Source organism: Mus musculus, chromosome 15, assembly GCF_000001635.26.
Source record: "Mus musculus strain C57BL/6J chromosome 15, GRCm38.p6 C57BL/6J".
NCBI lineage: Eukaryota > Metazoa > Chordata > Mammalia > Rodentia > Muridae > Mus > Mus musculus.
This window is the reverse complement of record NC_000081.6, coordinates 95919035-95943057: the sequence shown is the minus strand read 5'-3', so window position 1 is coordinate 95943057 and position 24023 is coordinate 95919035. Positions and strand designations below refer to the sequence as shown.

Sequence of the window (24023 nt, the reverse complement as noted above, 5' to 3'; positions counted from 1 at the left end):
TGGATCTCACTTTGTAGACCAGGCTGGCCTCGAACTCAGAAATCTGCCTGCCTCTGGCTCCCAAGTGCTGGGATTAAAGGCGTGCACCACCATGCCCTGCTCAAATTTTATATATTAGTGTGGTATAACAATGAACTTCTGGAGAGTTTCCATCTTATAATTTACCAAGAGAGAAAGACAAGACTCTTCCTGATTTCCTCAGAAGAATAGCCAGAGGTGTAGCACCAGGTGTGTACCTTAGCTGGTGCTCACTCTGTGCCAGGTACCCGAAGTGACCTTCAGATGCACCCCTCTCCCCAATCCTCAATATAGCAGCACTGACACTCTATCACGTCCATTTTATGGATGAGGGGACTGAGGCGCAGATCTGGGATCAGTCCGTCCATAAGCTGCTGGGTTAGGACCTGAGCCTCAGCTTGCAGTGTCAGCAGCGCAGGACTCTGCTCTCTAACCCAGGAGGATGCACAAGGCAACAGAGGAAGAACAAGGAATAAAGAACAGTGAAATTTCATTTGGAAATTTTATCAAACAGCATTTCACGGGGTGGGGTGGGGGTGGGGGTGGGGGTGGGGGTGGGGTGGGGGTGGGGGTTATTTCATTAGCTGACCATTTTAAATGGCCGGACCATCTCCCCTCTGGTTCTCTGGAGGCTTTGTCATTGCGTGAGTTACAGCTTTCATACTGGAATATCCTAGGTCCTGCCCTGTCCTCTCTAGCACACAGCAGTCATTATTCAGGATGGGGGCTTCCTGCATCCCAAATGTTACCTGCTATGCTATTTATAAGATGAGGATGCTCAGGTGTTCCCCATCCCTTATAGCACCCACAGTCTGAAAATCTGGAGGGTACTGACTTAGAAAACTACAGTTGGGGACATTTCAGACACTTGGTAAAAGAATTTTCCTTCCAGGAGTGGTGGCTCCTATTCAAAACCTTCTGTGGGAACAGATTCCCACACTGATGACTAAGAACAGCTCTGTTGACAGAAATACTGCAAACATCCAGAAATCACCTATTGGGGGTTTGGGGATGGTAGGGGGAGATTTCTTCTTTTGGCAGCAGTAGTGACAACAGGCAGACTCTTCCAGTGACAGATGCCACACACAGTGCTGGTACACAGTAGGGCCATAGGCATTCCCGTCCTTCAACCCCTTATGACTTTAGGATAAGAGTCACAGGATTATTTTGTGTACAGCCCAACCAAAACCTGGGCCAGTGACTGAGGCTGAGCACAAGACAGAAGGGCAGCTGGGCTAGCCTAGGATGATAACTGGCTGTAAGGAAGCTGCCTGTGATGACTGAGACTCATCTGTACATGCCAACATGGCTTCCTTAAACAACCACGCCCCTTTCACTCTCTAAAATATACCCATTTTACTGTTACTGTAAGAGAGGGACCACAGTGGTCTTCTACATACACTGTCCTAAGCAGTGTCCAGACACATCTGGGATACTCAGCACCTCAATGGTGCCATGATGGGCTCAGGCACCTACACTGTTCAAGCCCCATGATGGCCTGGTGGATCACATTGTGAACCACTGCAGAGAGAGCACTGCACTGCACCACCTTGCTGAGAACCTGTAGGGAGTGCAGTGCACTGCATCATTATGCTAAGAACCTGTAAGGAGAGCACTGCACTGCATCCCCTTGCTGAGAACCTGCAGGGATAGGAGAGCACTGCACTGCAGCAGAACAGACACGTACCTGAGTGATCTCGTTTATCACCACGTGATTGCACTGGGCCTCATACTCTGGCCGGGCCTGTTCCTCTTGCTGTAGCTCAACGGTGTCCCATTCATATTCGAGCTCTGCCTGGCGCCGCTTCCAAAACTCCAAAAACAATGTAACTGACAGGAGAGAAGAGGACAGTGTGGCTCTTTAAGGTTGGTGTCAGACTCCATGCTGGGAATTACCACTCCTCATTGTGCTGAGTGCAGTCTATTTATAGGAGATGCTAACATTTAAAAGGCAGGAAGTGCTTTTCTTTCTTTTTTTCTTTAAATGAAAATGTTAGTAATTTGCAAACACTGTAAAACATGATGTTCTGAGTCGGGCCACAGGGAGGGTCAGAAGGCAAGTGTGTAAGTCAGACACAAAGCTTGCCACAGGGAGGGTCAGAAGGCAAGTGTGTAAGTCAGACACAAAGCTTGCAACCCACACTTCGTCAACTGAACACACAAGTAATCCCCTACTCAAGCTTGGTCCATGGCTCAGCCCTTCCTTATGTCCTCCGCACTCCTCTTCCTCCCTCCCCCTGGGACTGGGCTAGAAAGAACATTCTAGTGCCCTCTAAATGAGCTAAAACAATATTTTTACATGGAAAACCAATCTCTTTCTCAATTTTGTACAAACATGAAGCAATTAGGCATCTTTATTTTTCAATATCTAATTAAAAAAAAAACCCTAAAACTGTCAAACATTAAATGGAGATATGGCTTCCAGGTCAGTTTCCTAGGCCCTTTTATTAGTGCACTGTCTCTAGCCTTTCTCACATAAACATTCTGACATTACCATGGTTCTGTTCACAATGACTGTTCACGTGTCCACTACAGGCTGAGAACAAGAAAGAGAAAAAGGGACTTCGATGTGATGCATGGAGATGGGAGGCACAGCAGAGCAAGCAAGAGCAGATGGTGCTAGACTTGGCCAACAGACCAGTGGCTCTCAGCCTGGGGGTCACACCCCTGCAGGGGTCCCATATCAGATATCTGGCACATCAGATACTTACATTACAATTCATAACAGTAGCAAAATTATGAGATAGCAACAAGATAATTTTATGGTATAAGGGTCGCAGCATCTGGAAGGTTGAAAACACTACAGTAGACTTCCAGACCTCCAGGGACAGACTTCCAGAGGAGGGGGCCATGGAGGTCTTGGGATGACTGACATGATCAGGTCAGGGAGGAAGATGGCAGGTGTAAGGTTTATCTTCCTCATCGAGCTGCCCACGTCAAGGAGGCCAGGACACCAGGTGCTTTCCAGCCAGGCTCTGACTGCAGCGTTAAGATGAGGAAGATGGGCCAGCCAAGTGACAGATACGCAGGAGGGCGCCTTACAAAGAATAGTATAGACCCCAAAAGGAGCCAGGAGTTTAACAAAGGATGGGAGGGGGCACTGGTGGTGGTCTTGCGTGAACACAGGCACAGGGGGACCTACATTGTAGGTAACACCAGATAAGGATGCACGTGTGAAGGACGTTGAAGCTGACAGGATAGATGCAAGGTGTAATGAAGGGGCTGGAAGAGGACAATGCAGGCCAGGCTTCTGCTTTGAGCAGAGTCCTTGATCCTAGTGTAGTGTAGGGGCACACGGGAAAGACGACACTGGGTCTGTGCGGGTGTTGAATGAGAATGATCCCCCAGGCTCGTACATTTGAATAGTTGTTGCCTACTTGGTGGAACTGTTTGGGAAGGATTAGGAGGTGTGGCCTTATTAGAGGAGGTGTGTCACTGGAGCAAGCTTTGGTGTGTCAAAAGCCAATGCCAGTCCCAGTAAGCTCTGTTCTCTCTCTCTCTCTCTCTCTCTCTCTCTCTCTCTCTCTCTCTCTCTCTCTGCTTCCTATTCCCGTATCAAGATGTGAGCTCACAGCTGCTCCTCCAGCCAACATGCCTACCGCTCGCCATCAATATGCCTTGCCACCTTAACCCTCTGAAACAGTGAGCGCAAGTAAACACTTTCGTAAGTTGCCTCCGTCATGGTGTTTTATCACAGCAATAGAAAAGTAACTAAGACAGTAAGTGATAATAGGTGCCCGTGGGCAGGTGTCTAGTCTAGAGGAATGAGAAGACCCAGCCAAGTCAGGAGTCCTCAGTGTTGACTGGGAGTGGAGGGATGGCTAAATGAGGTGTGTACAGTGGCAGATCTCACTTGGGCTGCACATAAGAGGCAATTAGGAGGGTGGTGGTGGTGGGGAGGGGGCTTTAAAACAGTCCTGAGCACAGGCACCAGCCCTGAGAGTCTTTCTGGCTTAACAGGTCTGGAAGGAGGGATGCTGCCTGAGCACGGGTGTTTCTTGTCTTCCAATCAGCAGTTAGGGTTGAGAGTTGGTGCTGCAGGGCAGAGTGGGAAGCCTGAGGCTTGGAGGAAAAGCTAGGATGCTGGAGGAGCAAGAATTCAACACTTTGCTCAAGGACCCAGTTCCCAGGCTTGCATTGAGTACTTCACCAACAAGTTAGTCAGTGGTAGAAATGGCCTGGGCAGTTAGAATCAGTTCACCCACTGAAGGTGAGAAAATGGTCAGGCCTTCAGTGTCTTTGAACTTGCCTAAGGGGAGATGAGGTAACTGCTTGCCACTGGATAAATACCTTCAGGACGCTAGGCTGTTGGGTGGAGCAGGCTGTGACAACCCACAGGAGCTATGCTAGCCTCAAGTGACAGACACTTCTTGAGAGTGTGAGGGTCAACCCTCTTAGGGTGACTATGGAATTAAAGCCCCTCGGTAAACATCCACACAGTCCCACGGAGGCCTACGTCAACTTACCCAAGTACTCTGCCAAGCATGCCCCATGCCAGAAGTTGACTCCACTCTGTCTCCTAAGTCTGAGGTCCTTCTGGTAAAGTGCGCCCTCTCACAAACAGCGCTTCATTTCTCCTGTCAGCACCCTCTTTTCGTCAACGCATGCAACATGTAAGCCTGGTCTATATTTGCTTCTAGGCTTGTGGTCTGCCATGCCTACCTGTCACTGTCATGGGGGAGGGAATGTCTTGTTCACAGATGCACAACTGAGCTTAACAAATGCACTGATTGCATACATTGAAGGGAATGTGCCAGAAACTGGGTACCCTACAACCTTGGCTTAAGGGACCAGTCATCTTTGAGCACCCAGTTAACACTGCCCCACTCTCTGCTATGTCAGTTGACCTGGGCCACTGCTTTGTTTCATTGAATTTTGTTTTGTTTTGTTTAAAGATTTATTTATTTTATGTACACTGTTGCTATCTTCAGACACACCTAAAGAGGGCATCGGATCCCATTAGAGATGGTTGTCAGCTACCATGTGGTTGCTGGGACTTGAACTCAGGACCTCTAGAAGAGCAGTCAGTGCTCTTAATGGTGATGAGCCATCTCTCCAGCCCCCTTGTTTTGTTTTGTTTTTGTTTGTTTGTTTTTCTCCCTAATTTATTAATTTGTATCTCATTTAATTAATTAATTTATTTCTGTCTACTGATTGGGGGATTCTCTTTTTGTTTCCCCAAGCCCTCAAGGTACCTTAAGTTACTTATTTGCAGCCTCTCCTATATTTTTTATGTATATTTTTGCAACTATAAATGCCCTGACAACTGTTTTCATTGTACTGAAGAGGTTTTGGTAGACTGTGTTTTAATTTTCACTTGAGTCTAGGAACTTTTTCGAGTTCTTTCTGGATTTCTTCAATGACCTATTCATTCATCAATCAAAAGTGTGTTGTTTGATTTTCAAGAGTCTATCTTTTTGGTTTTTTAATTTATTTTCATTATTTTTAAAACTGCGCGTGCAGGTGCTGGTGGAGGCCCGAGGTGTTGGATCCTCTGGAGCCAGACTGATGAGTAAGTGGCCTAAAACCGGGGATGGGGACTCTCCATGGATCCTCTGCTAAGCCTTTACACTGTCCCACCTCTTTTCTACGGTTATTCCAATCTTCTCAGACGTGTGGAGACTTGCTTTGTGTCTTAGAACAGGATCTACCTTGGAGAAAGTTCCAAGGATGCTTAGAGAAAGTATTTCTTTGCCCATCCCTACTTTTCTGAACCCTAAACAAAACATAATCACATCAAAATGTAATCAAGTCAATGAAACCAAACATCTCTGCCTCTTTCTAAGAACCTAGCTGCAAATTTCTTAATGAACGTTTTTGTTGTAGTCATTTTGTTTCTTGAGACAGGGTCTCTCCATGTAGCCCTGGCTGTCCTCAAAATCTCTATGTAGACCAGGTGGGCCTGAACCTCAGAGAAATCCACCCACCTCTGCCTCCCAAGTGTTGGAATTAAAGGGCGGGCCATCATGCGTGGCTTACACTTTATCTGTCACCGATTGAAGCCTGGGAAAAGCCAAGCTTTCTACAGAGCTCTTATTTTGTGCTTGTCACTTTCTGTCTGGGTGGTCACGGGCTACCTGCCCTTCTTCTCACTTTTAAAATCATGGCATGCACGCAGACTCCATGAAACAACTCTACCAGTGGAAGAGGATTCATGAAGATACCTTTACTCTCAAAAAGCAACATGAACAATTCTAACCAACTCCTAAGGAGAAAGTAGCAGCTACCTAACCCTACCCCTGGCACCAAGGGTTGGAAGCTGCCTACTTCTTGGGCAGTTCACCCTTGGAAGTGAATGGATATGAAGCGAGCAAGTGGCCAGGTTGTTAGAGTCTCAACCTTGAAGGTAAGCCCCGAGGGGTTACAAGAATGGAGGGAGAGTCTTCATTTTTGTTCACAGCCGAGAACTCTATGGGGTGCAGCTACCCAATGTTTGGAGTATTCCTGGGAGTTATCAGGGTTATTCAATATGCAGTGTGTCCCAAATGGGAGGAACTGCTATCCTGTATCTTTTGCTCCATGTCTCTGCAATATAACAAGCTGGGCTCCACTGTACTTCAGTACCCAGGCACACCATATACCAGGAGGCTCTAGGCCAGGGGCTCTCAACCTGTAGGTTACAACCCCCTGGGGGTGGGAGGGGTGACACTTTCACAGGGGTTGCACATCAGATATCCACATTACAATTCCTAACAGTAGCAAAACTACAGTTATAAAGTAGCAATTCATTAATTTTATGGTTGGGGGCTACAACATCTGGAGGAACTATATTTATTACAGGGTTTCAGCATTAGAAAGGCTGAGAACCACCGCTCTGGTCAACTAGATGCAGTTAAAATTCTGCCAGTACCCACCAACATAATAAGAGATGAGGGGGTGATGCATGGATCTTATCTTAATTATGACAGCATTCTATCTAAGAAAGTATGTATTGGATAAAGATGCCCAAACACACACACACACACACACACACACACACAAAAACCAAATTGTTGAGCGTGGTATAGTGTTACATTCTGTAACATAAAAGGGCAAGACATAAACTCTGATAGGTGGATGCATTCAGACTCTGCCATGAGTCTTAAAACTCTTCAGATGCCGTTATGTACAATGTTCTATATGGTAAATCGGCTTTCTCGCCCCATTCCACCTTCCTAACCCAGACTCTCTTGCACTGGGGTACTAGAAATGACTTAAAATGCTCATTAGCCATGGTTGTATGTCCCTGAAACAGAGACAGAAGCGAGAGCATCCGGAACATCTCCGGCCCAGGGACCAGTTTCTTGATTCCCAAGTGTGGGTGCTGCGCTTTCTGAGTCCATGGATCTTTCCCAGAAATCACTACACCTTGTTTAAAACTCTCCCTTAAATGTGATCATTAAAAAATGGTATTGTATGACCACATGTCTAAGCCAGGGAAAGTCAGGGAAGGAGAAATGAGGTTGGGATGTGTTCAGAATCTTTGTTTTAACCACAGCTTGTGCTTAGGATCCCACGAATTCCCCCAAATCTCCCAGGTTGGTGCAGCCTAAATGCGGGCTATTTCTAGGTATGTATGTGATTAGTACTATATAAGATTATAAAAGCTTTTCCGCCCTCAACGTTTACCATTTCCATCTAGAGAACGGAGAATTAGTCCGTGCCAGATACGCTGTGCGGGAGGAGCTGCCACAGGATTGGCAGAGGCTAGCAATGACTTCAGAGCCTCCTGCCGCCTCGACTCTGCAATTTCAGACTTTTCTGTAATGAGGTTCACAGCAGTAGTCCTCAGAAGGCAGAAGTAATGAGGAAACTGCTGTAAAGCACTTAGAGAGTTCATCAGATGGATATCCTTAAAGATGTACATACGATACCACAAGCAAAAAGCAGAGACGCTTTCTGCATCCTAAAGTCAGACAGGATTGGCAGACAGCCTGATGCATGACAGTTCTACAACCAGGGTGCAGTTAACGATCAGAGAGAGGAAACTTAGGGAAATTTGGGCTTTGTCCTTCCTTCATCAAAATTAATATATATTTTTTCCTTTTACTTAAAATGTCTTCTGTTAGAGCTGTAGAGATCACAAGCTGTGGCTCACACAACATTAAGAGTACTGACCTACGTGCGTAGCTCCCTGGCTACTACTGGAGGAAGGTGATGTATTTACAACAGTGGAGGGCAACACAGAGGGTCCTAATACATGGATCTGACCCAAAGCGTCACTCATGGTAGGCACGGTAGGCAAGCATCCTCCTGCTGAGCTGCACCCCCTGCCTGCTCTATGCTTCTGTGCCATATCTCTCAGTGCATGGTTTCCAGTAAAACATGCCAAGTGTCTGAAGGACAGGGCCTCTTACTGGGTAAGTGTGGTCACCTTAGATTTCGGTGTCCCTGAACAGTATCCACAGGTCAGTCTTTTCTCTCTCCCTCTCTCCTTGCCACTCAGAGGTTGGTTTGCTATTTATTTATAGTTTTTTTTTTTTTGAGACAGGGTTTTTCTGTGTAGCCCTGGCTGTCTTGGAACTTGCTCTGTAGACCAGGCTGGCCTCGAACTCAGAGAACTCAGAGATTCACCTGCCTCTGCCTCCAGAGTGCTGGATTCAAAGGCGTGTGCCAGCCACCACCACCCTGTAGAAGTTAGGCCCAGTTCTTACTCCCAGTCCCGTGATCCCAGAAATAAAGACTCAGACTCAAAAATATATCTATAAATACCTTGGCCATATAGCTAGGCTCTAACTAGATCAAAACTAAAATACCCTAATTAATTTAACCTACATTCTGCCACATGGCTGGTTGGTTAACTGTGCTCAGGTACCCTGCACCTGTCTTGTCACATCTTCCCAGGCTGATCTTCTGCCTGTGCTATCCCAGAATTCTTTCTGCCTCCCAGGTGTCCCTCCCACCTTCTATTTCCTACCTAGGCTACAAGTGGTCAGATTTATTATTGACAGGTATAACATCCATCCAGATGTGTAAGATTCTCTCTATACCACCCAGCACATGGGTACAATGTATCTCTTAAGGGTACAATGTACCATTCGGTGGCCCTTCACAGGTAAAGCCACCACCTGCCCTGCAAGGAACCCCAATCCCCAACTCTGTGTGTGTGCACACACTAAAGACTTGCCTTTCAAGCTGAGAGGTGTGGCCTGGTTTCTTCCCCACACTTTCCTGTGACCTGACATTGCTGATCTCAATGCACAAGACACAAGTGGAAATCGAATGCATGTATCCTTGATGGTGGGACATTTTCCTCTACGTTAGAGTATTTACGCCAATCAAACACTCAGACATCTGCTTTTAAATGAAATGCTTTCCTCGCTATATTACTGATGCTACCCACGTTAAAAGGGACAAACAACATCCAGTTTCTAGGCAGAACTTACGCGTCAAGATCGCATCTTTTCTATTACAGAGAACTGGCTATTATTACCACAGTGAAATATACTTAAAAACTTTCCGATCCTATAAAACTATAAAAAGAAGCAAGCTCACGGGCATTCTCCTGTTCCTCACTGCTGCCCCTGCCCCAGGCTGAATTCTAACTGTGGGGACTGTTATAGTCTAAGAATAAGCATTCCTTATCTACCAACCTGGAATATGGAAACATGCTGAGCGCTGATTTACACTAACACTGGGATTTTGGATTATTGTAGATTTTGTATTTGGGGACTAACGAGGTTCCTGTGATTGTCTAGTCAAAGGAGAGGGGGAGGGGCAGGGGAAAGAGGAGCTCTGGTTCTTAGCATTTGAGACGACGGACACCGAAACAACAGTGATGGCCTCCAGTGACTCACACCCCTGGGTCCTTTCCTCCACTCCATCCCTCAGGCTCGGATGCCTGCCTTGCTGCTTCAGCTGCCAGGACATTAGCAAATACTATAATCATGGGCCCAATGTCGCTGTTGCACTTGTGGGTACCCAGGGTGCAGTTGTGGCATGACTTTTATAGGGTAGCCAGTTGCCTTCTGATTGGATTTGGGGTGTGCTGCACAGGACAGAAGTCAGGCCTGGTACTCTAAGCCGAGCTAAGAGCCCAGACCTGAGGCGATCATAATCCCTAAGGTGGGACCTACTGTTGGGACTTTGCTAAATGGCCATGCAGCCAAGCTGTCTGAGCATTTAATTTAAACCCATAGTTCTAGGATGCTCTCCATGTCGGTAAAGCTGCTTCCCTGTGCTCAGCCCTAAATGGGACATCTCTTACCAGACCCCTGCCAAGGCTCAGGTATCACTGCAGAGGAGGAGGGGGAGGACTGGGAGGAAGGGGAGGAGGAGAGAGGAGGGAGAGGAGAGGGGGATCGGGAGGGGAGGAATTTAATGGTTCGAGGACAGGGAAGAGTACCATGAAATATTATCTTCTGGATAAGGCATGGCTGCTATACACACAGACTCATAGTAGCCATGGTTACCTGCACCAGACCTGCCCACAATAAGCCAATCCAAATTACAACATAGACTAGGGGTGAGCTCACAAAAGTCATCTCTACTGGAGGAGCTGCTGGCATTCAGCAGCTGCCTGGGGAAGGAGACACATTCTCCTCTGGAGGGTTGGCCAGAGGTAGGGTTGCCTAGGCTCCAGAAGCTGGCCAAGAGCCCATGCACACCCCGGCAGCGCCAACTGGGCTTAGTGAGCTATTTCAGAATAGACAAGGAGAACATGAAGTTGAGAGGAAGACGCAGTGGGGAGGATCGGGGGCAACTTGAGACATGAAGCAGGGGGTGGATATGACCAGATTTAATTGTATGACATTCTCAAAGAATAAATGTCAATAATAACCTTAATGCCAAACCCATTGAGGTCTGTGGTCCTTTGCGTCCTTTTGTATCTCTGAAGACCCATACAGAATCCTAGGCTAGATAATTTGAGGGTGACACCATTTGGAACCCCACAGACCAGGCCAGGCTTCTTACTGCTATATCACCTCTTTACAGAGAAGCCAATGGCTCACCACAGAGATCAGGCCATGTGTGACTCAGGGAACTGAGAGAAGAAAAACAAAAAAACAAAAACAAAAAAGAATGAAACCGTGTGTGGTTGAAGCCATGGATCTCTGAGGTAAATTTTCATACAGTAAAATCGAATGACAACTACCAGCAAAGCTCTGGAGGAATGGAGGTTCAGCCAGAACATGGTCCTAAAAGTACATGAATTTAATAGCTTACACAAAATTGCACAGACACCATCAAACTGAGAGAAAACTGAAAGTAACTTACCCCACACTCCCATAAATACAGCGAAGATCAGGGTTCCAAAACTGTCAAAGATGCACAATTTCTGGAAAACAGAGCAGCAAGGCATAAATAAATCAATTCCTCACTTATCAGAAATTCAGCAAATACGTAACACTTCGTACACTCTGCAGCCTGCAGTGTTTGCTGAGCCCAATGCTGGTTTAACAATCACCACACGTATGACATACCCACAGATGGAATTTCTCGCATTTTAAAAGCAAACAGCTTTCGCCGTCTGAGCCTTGAGTACATTTTCCAGTGGAATCTTCCCACACGGCGATAAAGGACTAGGCACATCTGCTAAGATTGCAGGCCGTTAAAGCCTCTTTTATGAGCTGTCAGAGTGAGTGGGAGAACGTAGCGAACGGCTCTAAGGATCCAGTGCCCTCTAAGTAAGTTTATGGTTTGCCTCTTATCAGTGTCTCAGTCCCCTCAGAGGATAAATTCCAGAAATATTCCTTTCCTTATTAAAAAAAAAATACAAAGCTGAGTTTATGTAGTGATGGCTCTCCTCCAGGAGCCTTCTGCTTCCACCCACCCGAGGAAGGCTTTGCATCTGTAAGCGATGATGAGGATTTTCAGTGGGATCAAGGCAATGCAGGTGCTTCTGCTGATGGCACTGGTACAATTACCAGAAAGGATTACTGTCTCACTGAGGCGGAGCTACCACGGCTGCCAAACTCCACCTCTTTGGTGATGGATACATAGCCTAGCTGCCTGCCTTTATGACTGGCTGGGTAAAAAAATCTAATTGACTTCTGTCATAGTTAGGGTTTTACTGATGTGAACAGATGCCATGACCTAGGCAAGTCTTCTAAGGAAAACATTTAATTAGGACTGGCTTGCAGGTTCAGAGGTTCAGTCCATTATCATGACAGCATCCAGGCAGGCATGGTATAGGTGGAGCTGAGAGTTCTACATCTTTATCTGAAGGCTGCTAAGAGAAAAATAGCTTTCAGGCAGCTAGGATGAGGGACTTAAAACCCACACCTACAGTGACACACCTACTCCAGCAAGGCCACACTTTCAAACAATGCCACTTCCTGGGCCAAGTATATACAAACCATCACAGTTACCATCTTTTCATTTGTGAGCACTTAAAAACTTCCTTAAGGAAGGACTCACAAAGTTAATGGCTAAGTGGGAGCAGTGGGTTCTGTCTGCCTGTTTTACCAGAGGCCATGGGAAGAGTAAAGGGGATAAGGGGGCCATGAAGAGGATCCAGGGGAACTTCTACAACTGTGACATTCAAAGGTGTTTCTAAGTGGGAAGTGTACTCTGCCGAGATAGGTTTCTTTGTTTCAGTTGCCTTTTATATTCAAAGCTGTGTCATTTTCACGAACACAGTCATTGTTTATTTTCATTAGAAACTATCTAGTTATGATCAGAAACTATGTATCTAGTTACATTCTTATCCTCAGGGTTTCCATAGCAGGCACAAGTGCCTCCCTCATCCATGTGAACTTTACCCGAACAGCATGATTCTAAATGGTTTCAGGAGACAACCCCTCTTTAAAAAGAAAAATCTCCAGGTGAAGGAAGATATACTTGTTATGCCTGGATGTCCCACCAATGATGCTTTCTGTATCTTTTCTCTTTGCCTTTGGGGACCCATTGCTCTGAAATGTCCTTCAACCATTTACAGCAAATAGCTTCACACAAAGTGCCGTGAGAAATATCCCACATGTGAAATCTCCTTCCTCAAGACCCCATCCACTGTCACTCCCATTTTGGAATTGATACAAGTCAGGCCAACTGCCTAGTTCCCAGTGAGGGATGTGCCTGGTACCCCAGGGCAAGATTGGGCATAGATGAATCTGCCATGCTACTAAGTAGATATGTGGCCTCTCTCTGCTTTGTCCCGAGAGCCCTTTGGAAGCAGGAGTAGGGGAGATGGTAAGGTACAGGCTTGCTTAGAAGCCTAGCTTATCTTGATGGGCAGCTGAGCTGGCACAGTGGTCCAGAGGCTACATTAAGAGCAGCCCCAAGTCAGCATTTTATTGGAGTCACAAGTGAACAGCTCTTCAGAGGAGAGGCAGAAATCAGTAAGTGAATCAATGTAATAAGGATGGAAGAAATCAGAAACATCTTTCCTGCCCCGCCCCTCTCATCCTTGCCCCGCTCCTCTCATCCTTACCCCACCCCACTCACCCTTACCCCACCCCTTTCATCCTTTCTCTCCGATTCTTATCTATGTGTCCTTCGCTTTGTAAATGGCTCCCACAAGATTCAAGAAATCCTTTAGGAAACATGACAGAACCAAAGACCACCACACACACACCCCAACCCCCACCCCGAACAATGAAAGACACTTGAAAGTCCTCAGCTAAGGTACTGTAGGTAGAGCCGAAGGAATGAAGTGGCGAGGGGAGGGAAGTGTAATGGATGTCTTCAGAGCAGACCTTCCACTGTGGCTTCGTGGGTACACGGCTACTGCTTGGGTGCAGAGCCTTGGGGAAATGCGCTAACAACTGCCTGTGATTCATCTGTCCAAAGCCATCAGCCAGCGGCTTCCTTGAGTCTTACTAATCACTGCACAGTCTTCTAGTTCAGTCTGGGCACTGCCTTGGCTCAAGGGACAGGCAGTTAAATCCTCTTTAATCTTAGTTAAGTATAGAAATCAATTAGGCTGACAGTGTGCCACTGTCATCATAACTAGTAGTGGGGAAAGTTTTTCAAACACAAATCTGGATTTCAGGGTTGTGTGCCCAGTGCTACCAGTCTGTGAGAAATGTGGCATGGTGGGCAGTGCAGATCTGCTGTAGCTCCTGTCCTTGCCAGTTCCTAACTGTGTGAGCTTCACAGGCTGTTTAGTTTCTCATGGCCTCAGTGTTTCAACCTGTAAAATGGGAGAGTGATTCTGCCTACATCACAGGTGCTATGTGTCAAAGGTGATGTAATCAGTATAAGAACACTGAAGAGTACTCTCAAAATGGCTCAGCAGGAAAAATTGCTTTGCTGCACAAGTCTGTGATGTGGAACCTCTCCAAAAAGGAAAGAGAGAAACAACTCCACAAAATTTCTCCTCTCACTTTAACACTTGCTTGTGTACACACACACACATACACACACACACAATTAAAGTATAAAAGATGGAGAGATAGCTCAGAAGTTAAGAGCACTGGCTGCTCTTCCATAGGTCCTATGTTCAATTCCCAGTAACTACGTGGTGGCTCATGACCATCTCATCTGTCCTGGGAATCTAATGCCCTACACAGCGATAGTGTACTCACATAAATAAGTCTAAAATAAAGTTCAAAAAGAAATTAATACTCTAGCATTACTCTTAAATGACAGACTTTGATAGATTATGTCAGAATGCTCCAGGAACACACGATTCCTGGTCTCCCATGGCAAGACAAAATTCATATCAGAGACCAGTAGTCTATTGTGACAGGCTATTTCTTTACATCCAGAGATAAAGCGCCTATGATGTAGGTGGAATCATTCCCACTTTACAGGTTGAAACGTTGCGGTCCTAAGAGGTCAAGCTGTCTGTCAAAGCTCACAGCTTCTCAGCACACTTCCCTCCTGTCTCAAGGTTCGACCCAAGTTTCCTGGGTCTTAAGAGCTCACCCCACCAGCCAGTATTCGGGGTGTCAGCAGTGTTTTGTGAGGATGTTTTGTGCCAAGCATCTTTTATCATCAAAATACAAAACTTTCCTTTTATAGTAACAGATATAGTCTAAATATGAGCAGAAGAGCCTTTAAAAAATCCAAAGGTATAGAGTGTCTGCACGTGCTGAAAGCAGAAAACACAAGCTGTACAAACTGCAGGGTTTTTAAGTACAAATCTACAAGCACACATTTTAGGCTTCTACTCATTTGAATGAATGCAAACACTTGCAATGGTACACGTATGGCTGAGGCTACAGCTCCATGGAAGGGCAGCCCCCAGCCTCGAGAAAACAAAATCTCTACTCAAGCTGACTTTGGAACTTCCGTTTGGATTAACTGAGTTCCTTAGGTAGCTTCAGGCCCACCACATCCTTACTTCCCCTGAGCCTTCTGAGAAGTGGTCACTGTCACTTTATGATCTGTAAATGCAGAATAAACATGTGGACTGGACGCTACCTTCCAGCGTGGGGGAAACTTCATTTATGAAAGTCCTTTATACATTCCTCAGAGGGAGAATAATTCTATATGCTATGCTAAAGTGACTATTTTCTGCACACATCTGGAATGCTGAAAGTTACCTTAGAAGATTCACAGGTGATATTCAGCCTCCAGAACGGACACAGCCTGTCACACTGGGGGCACATCAGGATCTGGCCACCGATGTCAGGATCACAGACCTCTTTGCTAAAGAAAAAAAGAAATAAAACAACTCAGAAACGTTAAGAAAGAGGCTTTCATATTCTATCAACGTGATAAAATCCGAGTCCATCCATGACAAGCAACAAAACTGAAATGAAACCTATGAATCAGAAACTCTAAAAGCACACAGAACAGTCAATGATCTACATCCTTTCTTTTAAAATTGGGGTTTTTTTAAAACATATTTCAAATCTTTTAAGCCTTTATTTTTATTTATTTCTGTTGGTATTTTGCTAGCATGTATGTCTGCACACCATATGCACAGAAGCCAGGACACTGGATCCTCCTGGGGCTGGAGTGATAAGACGGTTGTGAGCCAGCACGTGAGGGCTAGGAATGGAATCCAGGTCCATAGGAAGAGCAGTCAGTGCTCTTAACCACTCAGGCATCTCTCCGGCGCTCATATTTTAATGTAATATCTTTTACTAATTCTTTGAGAATTCCATACAATGTCCAAGCGTTCTCTTAACTCAGGGCTATGAGAAATGGTCCTCCTAATGGCTTTGCTTGGATCTGTAAAGCACAGACAGCCCATCAATGTAAGGCTTTGAACACCAGCAGGAGGGAAACCACAGCCTGTCACAGGTCCCAGCTGTCTCCGCACACCACCCAGGACCCTACCGTTCTCCATAAAACCCCTCCAGTTGCTATTTGAATTTGATGTGGGAATCACATTACTACTTCTGCTTCCATGAGCAACTGAAGACCACACCGCTCCCCTGCACAGATCCTAGTTTGTTTGGTTTATTTCTTTTATTTTTTGTTTTTTCAAGACAGGGAGATCCTAGTATTTATCGTAGCATTAGGTCTCACCTTGAACCCAGAGATAATAAGAGCATTTTTAGTAAAGTTTGTGGACACGGAATTAATATATAAAGTATACACAGGGAAATAAAAAGAGATTTTCTCCTTATCCACTTGAAACAATTGGGAAATAACATTTTTAAAAATATTATTATTTTTTAGTAGTTTCACAAGTATAGTGTTTGGGAATGAATCTAATCAAAGATGTATTAAGATTTATATGAAAAAATACTATAAAACTTTGTCATATACAGTGAGGAAGATCTGCGCTATGATTTCAGAATTGTTTGGTGGCAGGGCGTGGGGAATATCAGGATTCTTGCTGGATCTTTTTCTATTGCTCTACAAATCTCACAGAAGACCCAAAGTCCATACCAGACCAATTAGACACAGCTGACACAGTCTAAACCACCAACAGCAGCATAAAATAAAACACGCAAAGGTTCCTACCTATATCCAAAGATCTGGCCCCCGATTTAGGCAATAGGAACAGACAGCTCAATTCATGATACATGATAGAACATGAATGCAAATAAGCCCCATTGTGTCACATAAAAGTCAATTCTATTTGAGAAACAAGAATGACAGCTACAGAATATGAAAAAGAAAACAGACAGGGCTGGAGAGCTGGGCTTCACAGTTAAGAGAACATACTGCTCTTGTAGAAGACCTGAGTTCGGATCCCAGCACCTACAGAGAGCAGCACACAACTGCCTGTAACTCTAGCTCCAGGGGACCTGATACCCTTTCTGGCTTTGGAGGGCAAGGGGGAGGCGGGCACCTGTGCTATCAACACACACATGTAATTGAAAATAAAAGAAATGTTTTTAAGAGACTATAACAACAAAAGAATATCTCAACAATCTTAGGATAAGGAGAAATGCTGTCACCATGGAAACGAAAACCACAGAGGAAGTTACCGACACATTTGAGATTTAATGAAAATAGACCAGGGGTTGTAGACTGCTCTGAGAGGGGATGCCATTTCAGATGGACACTGCGAGAATGGGGGATGGACGGCATTACAGCTGCCCAGGTGACCTTGCAAATAACCCAGAGGAACATGGGTATGGGAAGCGTGTCTGGAGTGGCCATATCAGCCCTAATGAAACCTAAAAGGAAGAAGTGGGTATGGTGTAACCACAGTCCCCAAACCTTTAAGATATCTGTGTGATACAGGAGGCCACGTGCATATGTTCTAGATAAGAGTGCATAAGCCTGGACAGGTCTGAAAGATCCTGGAGGCTGACCCTGGCCTTCTGCCTAAGCCAGAAAGGAAGCCTTAGGAGAACAGAATTCAGTCTGTTGGAGTGTCAGACACATTCCCGATACACATGGCAAGGAGAAAGGACAGGACCCAGCATGGATGGAATCACTGAATCTACCTGGCGTGTAGTGATCTATTGCACACACAGACTTCAGTGCCCATACAAGGCAGGGAACACAGACCATGGAATCAGTCTAGGAAAGGAACAAGGGTGGCAGAGGAATTGCAACAAGAAGTAGCAATAAACCCAGAGGGGGAAATCTGATTCCCATGGCTCTTACAGTGTAATACTTAAAATGTCAAATTCTCAATGTGCCCGTCGAAGGTGCATCAGAATCAGGAGTGAGCAAATATGAACTCAGAACTAAAGGAAGTCACACCTCGGGCATTAAAGAAACGATGTGACGGCGTCTCACTGAATGAGGAAAGCAGTATGCTAACGAGAACAAGACATTGAAGCCAAGCACAGTAACAGCAATGCGGAAGTCCTGAAAGGCTCTCCTCTGCAGACAAGAAACTTAATGTATCTCTTCAGGCTATACAGTCTGAAAAATGGAAAGAAAAAGGAGTAGGAAAGACCTGAAAAGTCAGCTTCAAATACCAGGGAACTCTATCAGACACACCATCAGCACATGCACTGGGCAAGTCGCATACAGGAAAGGAACCATTGAAGGATGAGCCCGACCTCCAAACTTTGATGAATGCTTTCATCTTTACATCCGAGAAACTCGGCAAGATCGTAGAAAGATACACTCAAGGAGATTCAAACCTAGGGACACCATACTCAAAGGGCACACAGAGAGAGAGAGAGTCCTAGGAAAGAATGGAGCGAGAGAGACAGAGACAGAGACAGAGACAGAGACAGAGGCAGACATGACTGGCCACCCAGAAAGCTCACCAGAAAGAAAACACGACTCCCTGTCAGAAACCCAGGGTCCAGAAAGAGTGGGACAGTGTTTGCTAAGTCATAAAAGCAAGCTGTGTACCCAGATTCTACACCTGTGAAGCCAGTCATCAAGAATGAAGGAGGAACTCATGTAAGTTAAAGACAAACAAACAAACAAACAAACAAACAAACCAACCACTGGGCTCTCAGGCCAGGTAGGATACAACATTGACTCCTTCCAAACTCTGCCCAGCCCCCAAGAGACACCAAGTTGAGCTCCTAACACGCAGAATTGTGAGAAAAAAAGCTCATTACTCACAAACTCCCCTGTCTGTTGTGATATTATTTGAAACAGAAGAAGACAGGATCTGACAAGGGGCTTCTATGCTGAGCACACAGAGAACTATTAATTCCAAGTCAACACAATTACAGGCAGAAGATTCCAAGAGACGTTTCTCTAAAGTCACACCAGTGATAAACTCAGAGAAGATGCTCAGCACCAGTCTAGGTTGGGAAAACCCACAACAGCCATGAGATACCACTTACACCGAATGAGATGGCCAATATCTTAGGGTTTTACTGCTGAACACACTCCATAATCAAGTCAAGTCTTAAAAAGGACAACATTTCACCGGGGCTGGCTTACAGCGTCAGAGGTTCAATACATTATCATCAAGGTGGGAGCGTGGCAGCATCTAGACAGGCACGGTGCAGGAAGAGCTGAGAGTTCTACATCTTCATCTGAAGGCTGCAGGTGGAAGACTGACTTCCAGGTAGCTAAGATGAGGGTCTTATAGCCCACACCCACAGTGACGCATCTACACAACAGGTTCACACCTCCTAATAGTGCTACTCCCTGGAATGAGCATATACAAACCATCACAGCCAATTCCAAAACAAAAACAAAACCAAAGAAAGTACCCATTGGTCCCTGGAGAATCTGGAGTCCCTACAGGTGACTGGTGGGGATGTAAAACAGCAGGCATCTGGACAGTACTTTGGTAGTGTCTCCCAATGTCAAACAGAGACTTTATATATAGCCCAGAAACCCCGCCCCTTGGTATATCCTCAAGAGACATGAAACCTTTGTCCCCGTGACAACCCGTCAAGTAAATGTTCTCAGCAGACATAATATTCCTGAGCGTCCCAGCATCCATCAGTTGATGTACAGATTGGAAATGTAGCATACCCATGCAACGGGATATCATTTGGCACCAAAAGGGATTGGGGTGTTAATAAATACATCAACAAAGGACTTGTTGATGACAGCGTGAGTGGTAGAAAGCAATCATGAGACGCCACATAATCACCGGAGGCCATATAATCATGATAGACCACGCACTGCATAGCTTGACTTACACAATATCCATAAGATCTATAGAATATTCTCAGATACCTATAGAATATCCACAGATCTATAGAAACCAAGTGCATTAGTGCTTTCTAGAGCCTAAGGGAATGGCCACTCAGGAGATCACTGCTAATGGGCACTGGCTTCTTTGGGGGTTGTCTTGGTTACTTTTCTGTTGCTGTGATAAATACCATGACCACGGTAGCTTATAGGAGAGTTTAATTTGGCTTACAGCTCCAGAGAGGAGTTCCTTATGGCAGAGGCATGTCTGCACGTGGCAGGATCTAGGAGCTGAGAGATCACATCTCAACCACAAGCATGATGCAGAGGGAGCAAACTGGAAGTGGGGTGAGACTCTAAACTCTCAAAGCCCATCCCAGTAATATCCTCCTGTAGAGCCACACTTCTTAAACCTCCCCCAACAGCGCCAGCCGCTGGGGACAAAGTGTTAAGATGCCTGAGCCACTGGGAAACAGCTCTCATTCAAACCACCACATTCCACTCCTTGGCCCCCATAGGCTTACGGCTGCATCATAAAGCAAAATGCATTTAACCCAACCTCAAAAATCTCCATAGTCTTTACAGAAATTTCCAAGTCCTAAACCCAATGTTTCGTTTGAGAATTAAGGCGAACCCTTAATTGCACCTCCTCCAAAGAATCAAAAAGCAAACCACACACTTTCATCCTATAATGGTACAGATTATACATCTGAAGGGAGAGGCACAGGGGCACAGTGAAGAAATAACGGACCAAAGACAGACCAGGACCAGCAGGGGAAACTACAGATCCCATAGTTCTGAATCTGCTGTCTTAGACTTTGCTTTCAAAGTGCTTGGATGACTCTTCCCATCCAGTTCTGCTGGCTGCAAGGGACAAGCCTCCTGGAATGCTTACACTCGCTGCATGCAGCTCTTCCTGGCAGATATCTCATGGCTCTGGCATCTTCCACCTCATGGGCTCTCCCCTGTAATCAAGACTTTTCTTTCTCAGTTTCACAAAACACCCTCAGGGCCTTCATGCAAAAAAACCCGGCTCTTCCCCACTCTGCCTGTGCCTGGGTGGCTTTCAGAAACTGTGGAGGAAGAGGCCATACCCTCTCTCTCTTTCATCTTTTAGCTGCCAAAGCCAGCACCGTGTGAACAACAGTGTCAAGTCGGACTTCCTGCACCCACTTAATGATGGCTGCACATACCTATATTCCAGTACTGGGGGAGAGAGACAGTAGGATCCCAGAAACTCAGTGGTGAGTCAGTTTAGGAAACAGGGGCGCTTCTGGGTCAGCGAGGGATGCTGTCTCAAGATGGTAAGACTGACAGCAATCGAGGAAGATACAAGTTCTGCTCTGGCTTCTACATGCTCCTGTATTCATGTGCATGGACCACAGCCAACATCCAACTTATCTAACACACACACACACACACACCATCACCACCACCACCACCACCACCACCACCATCGTCACCATCCAGTGCATACAGATATGCATACACAAATGGACACTACAAAAGTGAAGCCCTGTCATTCTGAAGATCTATTCTGGGATGCCAAGTAGGAGTTAGCCCAACATTAGCCCAACGAAGAAGCAGAAGACAAATGGAGGGAGCAGGCAGCAGAGTTCAGACCTCAGTTGCAGATTCTTTTTCGCATAAAGAGACAAGACTTCCAACAGCCATCTTGGGCACACGGGTTCTGTGGCCTGTCAGTGGAACAGGCAATGTTTCTCTATATCAGGCCGACAACCATCCAGCCTCAGAGCCAGTCTCACATGCTCAGGGCTTGAAAAATGTCATCACCTCAGCACTGAAGTCCGTGAGCCACCATCTACCCAATTACACCTGGACAGAGGCCAGTCCATCAGGAGACAACAGAGAACACCAAAAGCAGATGCATGATAATACAATTAACAAGAGCACCTCAAAAGCAAGTGTTCCCAGCACCCAGCAACCCCCCCTTAGATCAGTGGTTCTCAACTTCCCTTGTACTATAACCCTTTAATACAGTTCCTCATTTGTTGTAGTGATAAAAAGTGTAGTCATAAAATCATTTTTGTTGCTACCTCATAACTGTAATTTTGCTAGTTATGAATCATAATGTAAATATCTACGTTTTCTGATGGTCTTAAATGACCCCTGTGCAAAGGTCATTTAACCCCAAGGGATCACGACCCACAGGTTGAGAACCACTATCTAAGATGCAGCTAGCATTTAAATTCCAGTACCCAACGCAAACAGGTTATGAGGTACTGCGTTATTCCCCCTTCCGACATTATATGGGATAAGCTCGTACAAGTAAGACAACAAAACCACAAAGCCACTTGAGTTTTCAATCATACATCTCTTAATTTAAGAAAAAGTCATTTCTAAACATGGAAATGCACCAGCTTTCTCACGGGGACCCTAAGAATTCAGAGCTTTTACTGGCCCAGGTCTGCAAAGCTGTGCAAAGCAGTCCTTAGAAGGCAGAAGTTCAAGGGCAACCTTATCTTCAGTCCTTCCTTTTTCATATAAAATATTGGAATATATATATATGTGTGTATATATGTGTGTGTGTGTGTATATATATGTGTATATATGTGTGTGTACATATGTATATATATATATATATATATATATATATCCCCTAGACATAATTCTCCTATCAGACGCTGTGTTAGATTATCTGAGAAAAATGTTTTCCATTTTCTTTGTTACTATTCTCAGAACAAAGGGGAGAGATGATGCAATGTGTGTTTGCAATGAGTTCTTCTTTGCCCAGACAGTCTAAAACCCTGGAAACACTTTCAGACTAATTACTGTGGTGACAAGGGTTAAAGTGGGATTACCTCCAAGTGCAGTTATCCTGATCAAGATATCCATAGAGGAAGCAGGCCACGCCCACCACAGCTGCGAGAAGGAGCATCTGCGTGTAATAGCCCAGCCAAGCAAAGTAGATTCCAATCTTCTCGCCGTAATACTTCCTGGAGAGAGAGAGAGAGAGAGAGAGGGAGAGAGAAGGTATTTTTAGAGGCTCACCACGGTGCAGCTTCATCCTAGCCTGGCTGCTCGGTTTTTAACTAAAGGAGGCTTTTTAATGAAAAAATCCAATTGCATTCACCCTCCCAGCATGCTCTCTGCCTCACAGGCGCCCGAGTTGAACTATGGAACAGAGAGCAGAAGCAGGGTGAATTTAAAAGCAAGGAAGGAAAATGAATTGCAGATGGGGCACACAGGGTATCCCTTGCTCTCCGTGAAGATGAGCACCATGGTACAGATTCTGAAAGACCCTTCACTGTGCGGGAGTCTTCCGGTCAGCTGGCTGTATTGAGTACTTGGAGAAAATGCAAGAAGGGCCGTGAAAAACCCAAACTCTACAGATAGTGACAGGTGTTGTCCCAAGTACAGGGTACATGTCTGACCCCATATGGTGTCACCCCCACATCCAGACCATGGCTTCTCTACACAAATGTACCTATACACCTATGGGGCACTAAATACCAGTAGGGAAATAGGAGTCGTTCTGTGAAGGTGCTCTCTCTCACAAAACATTGCTCTCTTCCTGACCGTAGGTAATAAGATGCACAAGATGCAGGAAAAGACTGTTCCCGCCAGAGTGGTGAGGGAGGCCCGGGCAGCACTGTGATGTGGGTTTCTATGAGCTGCTTTTATTTCTGTCTTGGTCTGTGCACTTAAGTGTTTCCAGGCTTGGAGATGTATATGGGTCTTCAGGTTTAGTATGGAGCTGAGCCAGTCTCTTTGAGTCTCATTTGTGATGGCTTGTATATGCTTGGCCCAGGGAATGGCACTATTAGAAGGTGTGGCCCTGTTGGAGTAGGTGTGTCACTGTGGGCATGGGCTTAAGACCCTCATCCTAGCTGCCTGAAAGTCAGACTTCTAGCCGCCTTCAGATGACGAGATGTAGAACTCTCAGCTCCTCCTGCACCATGCCTGCCGGGATGTTGTCATCTTCCTGCCTTGATGATAATGGACTGAACCTCTGAAGCCGTAAGCCAGCCCCAATTAAATGTTGTCCTTACAAGAGTTGCCTTGGTCATGGTGTCTGTTCACAGCAGTAAAACCCTCACTAAGACTCTCATCTAGTAGGGAATCCATCTAGAAGCATAGCCTAGATCCCCAGGAGGCTGGACCAGATCCCAGGTCAGAGGTCAGCCCAGTGCCACAGGCTCCAA

General features: G+C 45.7%; 1 protein-coding gene across 7 annotated transcripts in view; it reads right to left on the bottom strand.

Annotated features, from left to right (window-relative positions):
- The window catches only part of Ano6 (anoctamin 6), a 184630-nt gene that overhangs the window by 32415 nt on the left and 128192 nt on the right, over positions 1-24023 (bottom strand). For all 7 annotated transcript variants that reach the window (NM_001253813.1, NM_175344.4, XM_030248256.1 and 4 more), the window contains 4 exons: positions 22680-22814; positions 15429-15534; positions 11215-11275; positions 1706-1848 (listed from right to left, as the gene is read on the bottom strand). In NM_001253813.1, coding sequence (NP_001240742.1) covers positions 1706-1848; positions 11215-11275; positions 15429-15534; positions 22680-22814 — 445 coding nt within the window. The remainder of the gene's footprint in view (positions 1-1705; positions 1849-11214; positions 11276-15428; positions 15535-22679; positions 22815-24023) is intronic.